This window comes from Acanthopagrus latus, chromosome 3, assembly GCF_904848185.1.
Source record: "Acanthopagrus latus isolate v.2019 chromosome 3, fAcaLat1.1, whole genome shotgun sequence".
In the NCBI taxonomy this organism is placed as follows: Eukaryota; Metazoa; Chordata; class Actinopteri; order Spariformes; family Sparidae; genus Acanthopagrus; species Acanthopagrus latus.
Window position 1 is genome coordinate 8,836,522 of NC_051041.1, and position 13,122 is coordinate 8,849,643.

General features: G+C 42.2%; 2 protein-coding genes and 1 long non-coding RNA gene across 4 annotated transcripts; 2 read left to right on the forward strand and 1 right to left on the reverse strand.

Moving 5' to 3' along the window:
• Positions 1–1,666: 1,666 nt before the first annotated feature.
• On the reverse strand, positions 1,667–3,376 carry mrps21 (mitochondrial ribosomal protein S21). Its single transcript, XM_037094185.1, has 2 exons — positions 3,234–3,376; positions 1,667–2,162 (listed from the first exon to the last, which is right to left on the reverse strand). The coding sequence occupies exons 1-2, from the start codon at positions 3,314–3,316 to the stop codon at positions 1,982–1,984; spliced, it is 264 nt and encodes an 87-aa protein (XP_036950080.1). The 5' UTR covers positions 3,317–3,376; the 3' UTR covers positions 1,667–1,981.
• Positions 3,377–3,400: 24 nt separating this feature from the next.
• LOC119017453 lies at positions 3,401–6,488 on the forward strand. Of its 2 annotated transcripts, none has more exons than XR_005074427.1 (3): positions 3,401–3,871; positions 3,971–4,121; positions 4,229–6,488. It is a non-coding gene; the product is annotated as an uncharacterized LOC119017453 (long non-coding RNA). The 2 variants fall into 2 exon arrangements; XR_005074428.1 differs by having other exon boundaries at positions 3,402–3,871; positions 4,232–4,344.
• Positions 6,489–6,606: 118 nt separating this feature from the next.
• Positions 6,607–11,155, forward strand: crabp2b (cellular retinoic acid binding protein 2, b). Its single transcript, XM_037090683.1, has 4 exons — positions 6,607–7,257; positions 10,012–10,190; positions 10,496–10,612; positions 10,789–11,155. Exons 1-4 carry the CDS (start codon positions 7,026–7,028, stop codon positions 10,837–10,839), a joined length of 579 nt encoding a protein of 192 aa, XP_036946578.1. The 5' UTR covers positions 6,607–7,025; the 3' UTR covers positions 10,840–11,155.
• Positions 11,156–13,122: the final 1,967 nt, after the last annotated feature.

Consider the following 13,122-nt stretch of genomic DNA (forward strand, 5'->3'; position numbering starts at 1 on the left):
CCCTACACACAGAACTGTGAACACCAAACACCAGAAGGCTGGTTTCACTGTCACATTTTGAAGGTAGCAATGGTGGCTTGGCAAGTTTGCATGATGACATTGTTGCAGATAATATCTAAAATGAAATAAACATGTTTCTAAGATAAGAATTGAGCCGTGGAGTGCTTGGCACATAAATCCCTTCACCTTTTGCAGCGGTGAGTAAAGAAGTTGGAAAGAGAACCAAACAGCTGTTTGATATGTGCAGAGAATTTGTTTGAGGACAGAGAGCTGCCACCCTGCTGTCACCTCATGTGACCGCGTTTTTGCTATCTGAGCGGTGACGTGTTGGAACTTGGCCCACCCTGCGTCAGATCTGTTTGTCAGAGGTAAAGAAGGCAGTGTGTTTGTGTGTGTGTTTGAGTGTGCATGTTGGAAAGGGGCCAACAAACACATTGACTATTTCATATTCATATTACTGCACATCAGCAATGACTTCAGAACCTACATACTGTAAGTAACAGACAGTGCAAGTGAACCAGACCAGGTGTTTTGTTTTTGTTTTGTTTTTTTTTGCTTTTGAAAAGCAAATCTGCCAATGGAACACATGAAAATAAGATTGATTAGATTTGTCGAAGTAAGATGTGATGTCTAAAAACAAGTCCCTATATCTCACGGAAATTAAACTTGTTAGGCGATTGCATATTTTTTACATTTTAAATGTGCTTTTTACTGATTATTCCTTATGCTGTACTATAACAATAATCTTTCTAATTTCACCCCTTTCATTTTTCTATTTGGACGTTTAATTTCCTCCAGAGACTTGCCCCCCTTTTGCCAAGAGCACACTATGACGTGACGTGGGTCAAGCACATACAGTAGATCCACTTCAGATGAGGTGGACAGAAATGTTTTGTGGACTACGAAACTTTACCTGACTTCCCATGGGCATGAGGGTGAAAAGATAATGAGTGAATTTTCACTTTTGGGTGAACTTGTCCGATAACAAGCTGTTCGGTTCTGAGCCATTCAGTTGGTTTTTTTTATTGTTTAATGTTCCTGTGACTTCAAATAAATGCCTTTGCCACCACAATACTGAAGGGAAATTTGCTGTGACATTCATGCATGGAAAAAAAAAAAAATCAATTTTAAAAAAACCAACAACAACGGCTCTTTAATTCTGAATGACTGACAGAACACAGTCAACAGTCGTTGTGGTGTCTATGTCTTTGTTGGAGCGTAGCTTCAATGTAAACGGCTGGAAAGTTATTTTTAAGTAAATGAGTTAATCTTTTAAAGACAAAGACAACAGTCAATCTCTGTCAGTATAAAATATTATCTTTCTATCATATTGCTGCCCTCAGTCTTTACAGTGTCACCCACCCGTTGACTGAATCCACAGGAGAGAGCATCAACATGACCGGGTCACCTCTCTGACAAGGGGGCCTGGTGCGACTGTTTAACTTTCCCTGTCCAGAGGGAAGCCGCCTGTGGTGAAAGCGCAAATGTCTGGACAGATGTTTGAGACTGACATGTCTCACTAACGAGAGTTTACGGAGGTGGCCAAGTGGACATTAAGACCACACTGTGCAGCGGTGACCTTTAATTAACAGAGAGATGCTGCTGAGCTGAGGACGGACGATGCCAGTTTGCCTTTGTTGTTTGAAAAGAAGTTTGTGTCACCAGCTTAAGTTTTTTCAGAAAATGTCACAATTTATTAGCTTCTTCATTAGTAAGATTTGGTGGGAAAATTCAAAACACAAAATGTCATCAGCCAAAATCCATGAACCTGTTAGATACAACCACGACTTTTCATCCAAGTACAAGCAAAAAGAAAACTGTCCATAGTTGGCATGACAATATAAGTGTGTCTAAATCTGTTTTCTTCCTTTTACTGTATAGATGCGACAGTGACACAGTGTTGCTCTCAGCTTCTTCCATTTTGCTGGCCCTGACTCAACCAGTCCATTGTTCACGTTCCTTTTCATCACAATCCCTTTCACTAGCAGCCCACCCAGGGATCATTTCTATCCGTCCTGGAGATGAAGGCGAGTTTTCTAGCCATTTCCATGTGGTAGATCCGCCTGCAGCTCTCAAAGTTCTTCCTCTGGCGCTCTCGGCAGGGCTTCTCGTAGTAGCGCTTGCGCTTCACTGTATCAATAATCCCTTCCTGGGTCAAGACCCTGGGGAATATAGAGAAAAAGTGTGAGTAACTGGGACTTTGTCCAACAGGGGCGGCCCTTTTCAATGGCTGGATTTTGATAGGATAAACACTTGTTTTTTGTTACATCTATTAACAATTAAAGAGGCAATTTTGTTTTTTGCACACATCAAAAGATTAACCCCCCCCCCCCACCCCAAGGTTTACAGATTTTCTTTATAAGAAGTTCTAATCAAAACTAAGGATTAAAGTTTAGGTTTAGGATAGGTTTAACACCATGTCTTCACTTTGATGCTGATTAAGAAACCAAACAGTGGCTGCTCTGCTAGTTGACTGCAGGCATGCTGTCTTTAAAAGTTTGTCTGTGTGTTTACTCACTGCAGCAGCTAAATCGTTCAGAATTACTTTGCCATTGTTGATATGTATGGCTAAAAGGTGGTAACTGGTTAATTCTAGTGGCAGTTGTTTTGTTTTGTTTTAATATGTTCAAGTTTGTGTCAATATTGTAAATAAAGAAAATCTGAGTTTGAATTTATTTTCCCAAACTACATAATGCCCCTTCATGTTCAGATTGTTGTCATACCCTGTCTGTGGAGTTTCTCTGTGTTTGACTAAAGTCGAGATAAATGTTCGCCATGATATATTATTAAGACTATCAATCATTTTTCTGAATATTGAACCAATACACATATTATCTGGCTTCATATGGCTCTGTTTGTTTAGAAACTACTCAATCTGCTGATTTCCATATTTATTTTATGACTGACAAATGCTGTCAGTAGTAATGCAAACAAAAGTAGTAACACGCTTATAAACTCTGATTCGATCCAGGCAGACTTGAAACCATTTTAATTGAATGTTTACCTTATCATGTATAACTCTATATGTATCTTAAAAAAGCCCTAAAACCATCAAAACATCGACATTTTGGTTAGATATGTAAGCGGTGACGCTACTGCGCAGCCGCAGCTCTGTGACATTGAGCGGAAGGCTAGCGTAACTAAGCTAACGTCTCTAAGCTAACGTTAGCTTATCGTTGCCTGGGGAAACAACACATGTGACCTGATATTGTCTCTTAAATCAGGAGTTTTACCTGTTTAAATTATTGTACGCCGCATCAATGTTGCCGCCTTCGACCATCACGGTCCGCGCGATGAAGCGAAGGTGCCTCGACATGATGAGACCAGTGCTCGCTGTAACTCTCACCGGCTGGAAACACGTAACGATACAGCGTTCCGGGTACAACAGAACCCGTAAATGAACGCTAGGGGACGCTTTACTCAACCTTTCGATTTGAATGACTTTCTCTTATTTAATGGTGTAAACTTCAAATTGTTACTTTTTAGTAAGGGGGACGATTTCCTAACAAGTATATTGATTTTTCTTCGAAGCTACTCAAACATCTGGTGTTTAGAAATGTTTCATGATGATTTATGATAGAAATGCATTAAATGAAACATTGAATATGAATAAGTGAATACACAGAGAGAAAACATCCATGTCCTTAGAGAAAAGGGAGCCAAACAGCAATTATAGTTCATATAAAGGGTGCTAGCTCTCAGGCTAATCACAGATTTATGAAACTACATGCGTTGTCATAGCAACAGTGACAGCGGTGTCCAGTGTTATCCTTTCATCAAGGCCATTCTCCTCCTCTCCCTCTCATCCCTGAGCTGCTGTTGTCCTCTGCGTGTCTCAGTCTGAGGTCAGCCAGCGGTGAATACTGTCCCGGTAGGTGACCCTAATTTGCATCCAAAAGTGCTTTTATATGTCCTCTCTCTGAATAAAATACCTGATGAGGTTAATTCCCTCGCTGCTGTAACTCTATAGGACACAGCGGCTGCATGTTGCCACAAGGAGGAATGCTCAGACAGCCCACATAGATGACAGCGGGACTCACTTTGTTGGGTGAATGCACTGCATCATGTTTCCAGAGGCATCCCTTCTGATCAACCCCTTAAATATTCTTGGCAGTGTGCAGGTAGAGTGGGAGAGAGAAAGGACAGAAAGAGTGTAAAGAAAATTAAGTCTGAACTTTGATGTTGATGTAATAATTATGATTTTTGTCTTTGCTCCTTCTGCTTTCAGCAGCGTTGTTTTGTGAACATCCACTCTGCTTTTACGCCGACGTACCCAAAAAGTGCTGCAAGCAGACTCTTACTTGCAAAAATACATTTATTTTTGACGCCTTGGTATGAAACCTTCATCAGACAAATTGTTTGTTTGTTTGTTTTTTTTACAATGAGAAGCCATCTCAATATATATTTCTGCCTATATGAAATGTAAAGACATAAATAGCATATGTCCATTTCAAATAGGAAAATAATTATCCCAAATCATACATGGAGCCACAGAGCAACATGCTATACACAGTAACAAACATAAAAGCTCCCCACATTGTTGGTAAATTCAAATAAGGTAGATGCCCAAAGTCCCCAGGGCTAAACTGCAATTACAGAAGAGGACGGTGAAAAACAGCATCAATACCTTCTGTTTTGGTCCCTGTAAATGGATTTAGGCTGAATAAAGTGGAGGAAAATTAGATTGCTGTTATTTGGTATATGCATGCAGTACACTGATGTTTATCTATTTTGTGAGACGGTATATTTGTTATGAAGCTTCATATTTATTCACTGTTCTTGTCTGTAATTGCAGTTTGACCTTGGGGACTTTAAGCACCCACTTTACATGCATTTACTGATTAATGACAAGATGTTGGTGTACATTTTTGCTTGTTGCTGCTTTTAGTATTTTGCTTCTCTATAGCTCTGTGTTTGATATTGGATATTTACTTTCATACGGGAAATTGTTAGTTATGTCTTCATATTTCACCCCTATTTAAGATCTCACTTAGAACAAGCTGCTAGCCTTGAAACCGAATGAAGATCTAGAACTAAAAGCATCACAAATAAATGCATATAATAATGCAAGTTAGACAATATGCATGAGTTTGTTTGCAACTTTTGGTCGACTCTTTGCTCATAAAGTAGATGTGCTAGGTATCTTTTCAGTTTTAACACCATCATTCTCTAACAGGAGATACCGATTAGGCCAACTTTTGATCCTATTTGTATACAGAACATTAGTCATTTCTTACACACATCAATCTTACAAGAATTTGTAATTGTGTTATTGGATCCACAATATACAGTATTGATTGATTTATGTGATAAATAAAAACATTAACCTATACAAATGATTGAGGTGTGTTGGAATCGAAGGCTCTCAACGTTAGCAGCTGACGTTAAACTCACGGAGAAGCATTTCTTTGTTTGTTTGTTTACAAAATAAGATGCAGCCCTAAGGCCATGTAACCCACCACTGTCCAGTTCAGACAGACAGGATGAGACGGTGTCAGGAAGTGAAACTGATATCCTCAACACGTGTGCTGTTTGATCAGAATGAATAAACCTGACTGGCGTCTCTCTTTGTCTCACATTCTAACTGAAGTGTGATGGCACCTTCCTGGATGGGTTGCCTCCAGCTGTATGTCTTATCTTCTGCTCTTTCATTACCAGCTCTATGCCAACCCCTCTGGAGCCGAAAACATTAACCCTGGTATCTGATTTCACATTCCAGAGCTCAAGAACTTAAAGGATAAGTTCACCCAAAATTGAGAAGTTGGTAGATTATCTACTTGCCCTCATGTTGATGGGAAGTTTGTGGTTCACGAAACATTTCTGGAGCTTCACAGCAAAATGGCCTTGCAACACTCTCGAGTAGATGGGGACTTTTTAAAAATGGCTCAATGCGACTTGTCCAGTGTAATCTAAGTCCTTACAACCTCTTTTAAGGGGCTCATTAGAACTTCAGTGTCGTACTTTAAGTCAGTTATTGGTTTATGTCCATGGACTCCATTTCTAAACTAACGTTAACTAAAACCATCCTTAGGACTGTAGCCCCAAATCCATCCATCTATCCATTTTCACCCGCTCATCTGAGATTGGGTCGCTGTGGCAGCAGGCTCAGTTGAGTGTTCCAGATGTCCCTCTCCAGCTCCTCCAGATGAGATATGTTCTGGGTCTACCCATCCAGTTCTTCTCCGAGTTGAATGTGCCCAGAAAACCTCAAAAGACACCCAGCAGGCATCCTGATCAGAACTGGCTCCTTACGACACAGGAAGCTCTACTGCGAGCTCCCTCCGGATGTCCAAGGTCCTCAGGTTGAGTCAAGCCAGCCTTGGGAGGGAACTCATTTAGGCCGCTTGTATCCGCAATCTCATTCTTTCGGTTGCACAGCTTGTGACCACAGGTGAGGGGTGGAACGTAGATAGACTGGTAAATCGAACACTTCGCATTTCACCTCAGTCTGTCCAGAGCCAATTTAAGTTGTTGTTGTTGTTGTTGTTCTTTTTTTTTTTTTTTTTTTGGAAATATGAAACAAGTCCCCATCTACTTCAGTTGTTTAGGAGAATGCTGCAGCGCTCTTTTGCTGTGAAGCTTCTGGAATGTTTTGTGAACTATGAAGCCTCGCCTGACTTTCAACTGGAGAGTAAGCAGATAATAGGATTTATTTTTATTTTTGGGCGAACCTTCCCTTTAACACACAGCTGAACGTTGGATCCAGTATAGGGACAAAATGTCTGGCATAGCTTCGTTTCATCGGTTACTCCATTATGATCTGGACTTCTTCTTTGGAATAACATGAGACCAACTTTGAAAAAACAAAAAACAATTAACACCTTCCTTCAATATCCGAGCGGACTGCTCATCAACATCAGAGCTCTTACTGGAAGTGCATTTTCCAGCTCGTATCCAAATCTTTCACCATGCCGACAGAAGTGGAGGCCACATTTAGTTAGAAATCATCGGGGGGGAAAGTCCCTCCCCGCCACCAGCCTCTGCATTGGCTGGACCGGCATCAGATCCAGGCGAGCTGTCAGCCAATGAGCGGGGGCGCTGATGCGGGCAGAGAGGAGAGACGGGCTTCACAAGCCGGGTTAACAGAGGTGGGGGGGACAGACCCGGAGAGCCCGCAGTCACAGTCGGCTTCCAATCTGCACAAAACCATCTCTGCGACTGCGACCTGCGCCGACATGGAGAAGAAAGTCGCAGATTTCTCAGGGAAATGGAAGATGAAGTCGTCGGAGAACTTCGAGGAACTTTTGAAAGCGCTGGGTGAGTGAGGGAATTCATTCTGGGGACACGCATCACACATTCACTTTTTAAATTGGCCCACATAAGAAAAGTGCAACAAAGCTGTGTATCCGTGCTAAGAAAAGGAAGAAAAAGAAAAGTCACAGAAGACAAGGTTGAATGCGGGGGTTTTTTTCACTCTTAATAGTAAAAACTTTGCCTGCAAAAGCTTTTCAAACTGTAGTGCCAGTTTAGAGTCAAGCAGGATATTGTTAATTAGAGCGGATATTATTGGCAGCGGTGTGAACTCTTACTTTGTAGAGATTCCAGTTCAGAAGATGTGTCCGAGCATTTAAATTCATTAAATGTGTTGTTTCAGTGCACTAATGTCACTTTTAGAGTTAAAGCTTGTTGTTAAACTGTAAAATATCTTCCCTACATTGCATAACTATCTTCATCAGATCAATACACTTGAATACACTTAAGGAATCATTGCCTACAAGTCTGTCTATCAGGGCTCAATAGTAACTTTTTTTCCACTAGCAGCACTGTTGCTCCCTGGTGAGACTTTTAGGAGCAAAAGCCTGCAATTCAGGAATCACTTCAATCGTTGTGCCCTGCAAAGGATTCATACTGTCTACCAATAAATCCTTCACAGTTTACAAGAAATAAAAATGTTCTCTTTAATTTTAAAGGAAAATGTCGCAGAGTAAAGTAAAGCTGTAAGATAAAGTCACTGGGATTGTGGGCTCCTTAAACCAGATATTATAAAATAAAATTTGAACCACAGAGTTGGTGCTGAAAATAGTTGCAGCCTGGAGCCCCACGTATCGGCGGATATAATCGATACTTGAATTTTTCACTTCCTGATGTCGGTGCTGGAATCGACCCCTGGAAATCGAGTATCATGGAGCTCTATTGTTAATCTGGTTTATCATCAACCACTCACCTCTATTGTTAAAATGCAAAAAAAAAAAAAGAGAGAGAGAGAAAGAAAGGGAAAGGGAAGCATCTCCTGCACAAAGACCTGTCAATCACATTGACAGTGGCATTATCAAGTGGAAATCCACTCAGCTTAGAGGTCAGCTGGAGGACCAAAGTGGTTTGAAGTGGCTCTCTCTGGTTTACCCCCGCCAGGTTACGCCATGTTTCCTGGGAATACTGGGCTTTTTAAGCTATACGAGGTGATATGGACTCAATTGGACCAGGTATAAGAGAAAGCAGGAGAGACAGAGAGAGATCAGGCCCGGGCCAGCCTGTGGCATCCATTGAAAATCTGAAGACAAATAGCCTGTGGAGGAATGCTAGATTAGACTCATCTGAAGCAGGGTCCTCCTCATGCGGTTGTAATTAGAGTCAGTGTAAACGGAACTAAGCCTTGACATGGGCCCCAGCAGCCGGTCAGCTCTCAGACTGACTTTCCTTCACTTCCCTGGGCCTCTCTCTCTTTTCGTGCAGTGTGTGTGTGTGTATGTGTTAGTACCACTCCATGAGCAAATATGGTCTGAACTGTATCAGATTTGTAGCCTTGAGCTTTCTGACGCTGGTCCATCTCACATGAGGCGGTTTACATTTGTTTCCCATCAGTTCGCCGTGGCGTCACGTCTTTACCGCCCCGCCGCATTAAATGTTGATATAAGGAATCCATTCTCTCATCTCACCTCCACTTGGCACATTGGTCCAGCTCTGCAGTCCTGCAGGTTTAGACCTCTCTGTGGAAAATCCTGTTATATTTCTCTTGCCGCATAACTCCGCCGATGAATTTCGGAATCGACTTATACCAGGCAGAGGCCCGTGGGCCCGAGCCTCTTGTTTGAAGTGACTGGTAACATTTCCTCTTGGAAAGTCAAGCAAATGACCACAAAATGACTCAAAGCAACTGAAAGAGATGCAATATGTCTACAAAGTAATGTAAAATGGCTTCAGAATGACCACAAAGAGACACAAAATGACCTCAAAGACATGTAAAACAATCACAGAGAGACACAAAATGGCCACAAAGAGATTCAAAATGTTCACAAAGAGATTTAAAATTACCACAAATAGATGTAAACCAATCCCAAACATACAACGACCACAAAGAAACACACACAATTACCACAAAAGATTGATAACTACTACAAAGAGACAGACAGAGGCATAGACACAGACAGACACAGACAGACAGACATATGCAACAGCTGTCTCTTAATGCTTCCTCACCATTCGTCTCCTCACCTCCATGTTAGGCAGAGAGAGTAGTAAAGTTCTTTTTTGGCTCGTCCAGTTTCTTTTGGGAGGAGTCTTTCAGCTGCTAGGGTGACTTATATCTTTAACGATGTCACAGTAATTAAAAAAACATACAAGTGGCTTCTCATGCTGAAACCCATCAAATGTAAATCACGTATGCGTCTCATTACAGGCAACCATTTTTTAACGTGTACCGTAATTCAAAGCCATGTTATTGTGCGGCAATGCATCAGCAGCGTCGTTAAAGTGACATCAGGCCCAAAAGACAAACAGTGCGCACAAAAGCACACATGGCGAAAAGAAGGACACGAGTTTGGTTGTCGCTCGTGTCATAAAAAGCTGCTGTTTGGCGTTTTTGACTCCCAGATATCGGATGACATGGTCCTAGTTTCACAGAGCTCCAAGCAGAGGAAAAAGACTCAAAAAAAAAATCCCCCGCTCGCAGCTAAATTACCACATAGCAGGCATTATCTAAAGTAAAATCACAATACAGTATCTGTGTGCTGAATGAACCCAAACCAAAGACTAAAACTTCATATGATACCAGCTCTGTTTGTCCGTCAACAGGTGTGAATGTGTTCCTGAGAAAGATTGCGGTGACGGCGGCTTCCAGCCCGGCCGTGGAAATCACCCAGCAGGGAGAGACTCTGTCCATCAAGACGTCCACCAGCATCCGTATGACCCACATCTCCTTCACCGTGGGTCAGTCCTTCACCGAGGCCACGGTGGATGGACGGCACTGCACGGTACACATCTCCTAACTTCCCATGAAACATTCCTGTATAATGTCGATACACGCATACCAGCATTTAGCCAAGGACAGCACAAGCTGCCAGAGCTCTGCAGGGTAGAGAGACATGTGGAAATCATTTCAGTGGAGCCTCCAGAGTCGGTGCTGGTGATGAAACACTGGATCTGTCCTTCACCCCTTCATGCTGAGGGAGTGGTGACGGACATGGATTCTGACAAGCAATGAAAAATGTTCGATACTGAGTTCCAGTTATGATAAAAGACGGTGTGGGTTATGAATATATTTTTCTCTTCCCTGCAGAGTTTTCCGAAATGGGAGACAGACACAAAGATCAGCTGTGAGCAGACCTTACAGAAAGGCGACGGGCCGAAGACGTCGTGGACACGAGAGGTGACCAACGACGGAGAACTGATACTGGTAACTATTTTGTGTGAGGCACCAATGCACGACCTTATATAGAGAAGGTATCAGATTGATCTTTAGGGTATCAACTCACTACTGCGTTACATGAATCATACATTGACACATGCGTTGTTTCAGTTCCCAGATAGTAAAACAACACTAAAGTTCACATTGTTGCTCTTTCCTTTCAGACGATGACTGCCGGGGACGTTGTCTGCACCAGAGTTTACGAGAGGGAATGAGGACTTTTTTTTTTTTTGCCACACAATACTCCTGTTTTGTGCCTCGTTTATGGTTTACATTTAACTCACCTCGTTCTCTTCCTCCCAGCCAGTCAGATGTTGGTCAGATTGTACTCAAACGGTGCACTGTGTAGGAAAAAAAAAGGTTTTGGTATACACGAATGTACGCTTTTATCACGCCAAAGCGCAAACTAACTCTGTATGTATTATATACGTTGAAATGTCACACATTCCTTAAAAAAAAAGCTGTATCGCGACATCTGAATCCTTTTTTTTTGTCGAGATGTTAATAAACTGTTTTATATGAGTTTCTTTATGTGGCCTCCTCCCATTCCCCTGTCTGCATATCACTTTACATCACGGTCAACTATTCGAACTCTCCTGATTATTTCACACTCATTCCCACCTCCATCTTTCCAGCACCTTGTCCTTCGTGTGCTCTGTGTCATCATAGCTCACTACAATGTGCTGTCAGTTAGTTAAAAAAAACTCCCAAAGACAGCTCATGCTTTATTAAATCAGCCTTGAGAGACGTTTTGACAAAGCCGAGAGGGGAAACAGGGAGTGGAGAGGGAAAATGAGTGGCGGTCATGAGAAAATTATTTCATAGCATCAGGAGAGGTTATACTTCATATGCCCCCCACCCCTTTTTTCCCAGCTGTAGCTACTTACAGAATGAGCTCAATAAAAATTCCCCCACCCATTTGCTCTGGCTTTGCACCCAGGTACAAAGTGTTTCCTGGCTTCCACCAGGCAGTGCAGGCAGATCCAGAGCTGTTCCCCTCTCAAAACCCAATTTTTCAACACAAACGATGTGGACAAAATAAACAAGAAGGCTTGAGAGGACCAGGGAGAAGTATGTCTTTTACTCAGCTACACAGTCCAGTCTGAGGCGGACTTCACCTTGCTGTGAAAAATGGACCGTCGGGGTCTCTCTGGCACTTCCTGAGGAGAGTGCTGCTATGGTTCACAGGCCCTGATGGTTTTTCCAGGTCTTGAAACTGTGCGCTGGCAAGCGCTCGTCTGAAGTGCTTCCCAGTTTAAACACACTGTGCTGAGCAAGCAGACGGAGGACTGGGCCTCCTCCAATGTTCTCAATAACCTCTGTGGGTAAGTGTGCGTGTGTTTGCATCAGCAGGGGAGGAAGTTCTCAAGTAAAAGTAACAGCAAGTAACAATAAAGAGCATTTGTTCTGAATAACAGTATAAATTATATTTTAATATAAGACTGGTAAAGATGCCATATGTAAGTTCTGCATGACAGTGTCTGATAGCGCCTCGACCTGTGTTGTGGAGTTGTGTACTTACAAGTGTTTCCAACATTGTTCAAACCCAGAGAAATCCAAGTTTACGGAAGTTAGCCGTGCGTTTCATGAGAAGGAAGTCGGCAAACATGATAAAAAGTGTGTAAAAAAACCCAAAACATTCCTCGTCATGAACACATCTGATGGGTTTTCATCAGCATTGGTTTAATGGTAGGGTGTGTGTTGTTTAAAAGGAAGTTGACGACAGGATTCGGCATTTCTGTCTCTTCCCATTACCTCAGGAGTGTTCATTCTCCCCACACAGCCAGATTACTGTACATCGAACTCAGGTCAACGTTCACTAGCTTCACTAGAGACTCACTAGGTTCTCGTTTTTCTTTTCCCCCTCTCCTCTCTGTGACGTTACGTTCATGAAGTAAAGAACATTTCCCCCTCAGTACATAAACACCTATAAATGGAGGTCACCTCCACTGATCGCTGTTGCAGTCAGATTGATGAATGGGAATGATTCTAAAAGTTAAAATGTAATCTCTGAGCACTCCTCCTTCTTAAACGGGTTGGGATCAGAGTAGAATGTGATGTGACTCCAGTTGTTTATTCCTCCACAAGGTCTGGTTCCTCCCGAACCATTGTCATAATTAAGGCATTCCTCTAGTCTAAGCATAATCTTGATCTGTAAATCAATTTGTAAAGACAGCTGTTAGATACATGTAGCGCAGTAAGTGCAAAATTTGCCTCTAGTTTCTGGGCAAACACTCTTTGTTACTTTTACTCCATAAAAGAAATAGAGTGAAAACAATCCTGCGTGACCAAGTATGTACTTATTACACAACTTCACTCATTAATCTTTGTGGTTTTATGTCTCACAGGCTTAAAGTATGTTTTCAAGTCCTCAGTGAAACTCTTGCCATTGTGTCAGAGCTCATCAAAACCACAGCGCTTTAACACTCTGGAGAGGACGGAAAGTTCCCTGCCGTTTGCACACACACACACACACACACACACACACACACACACAC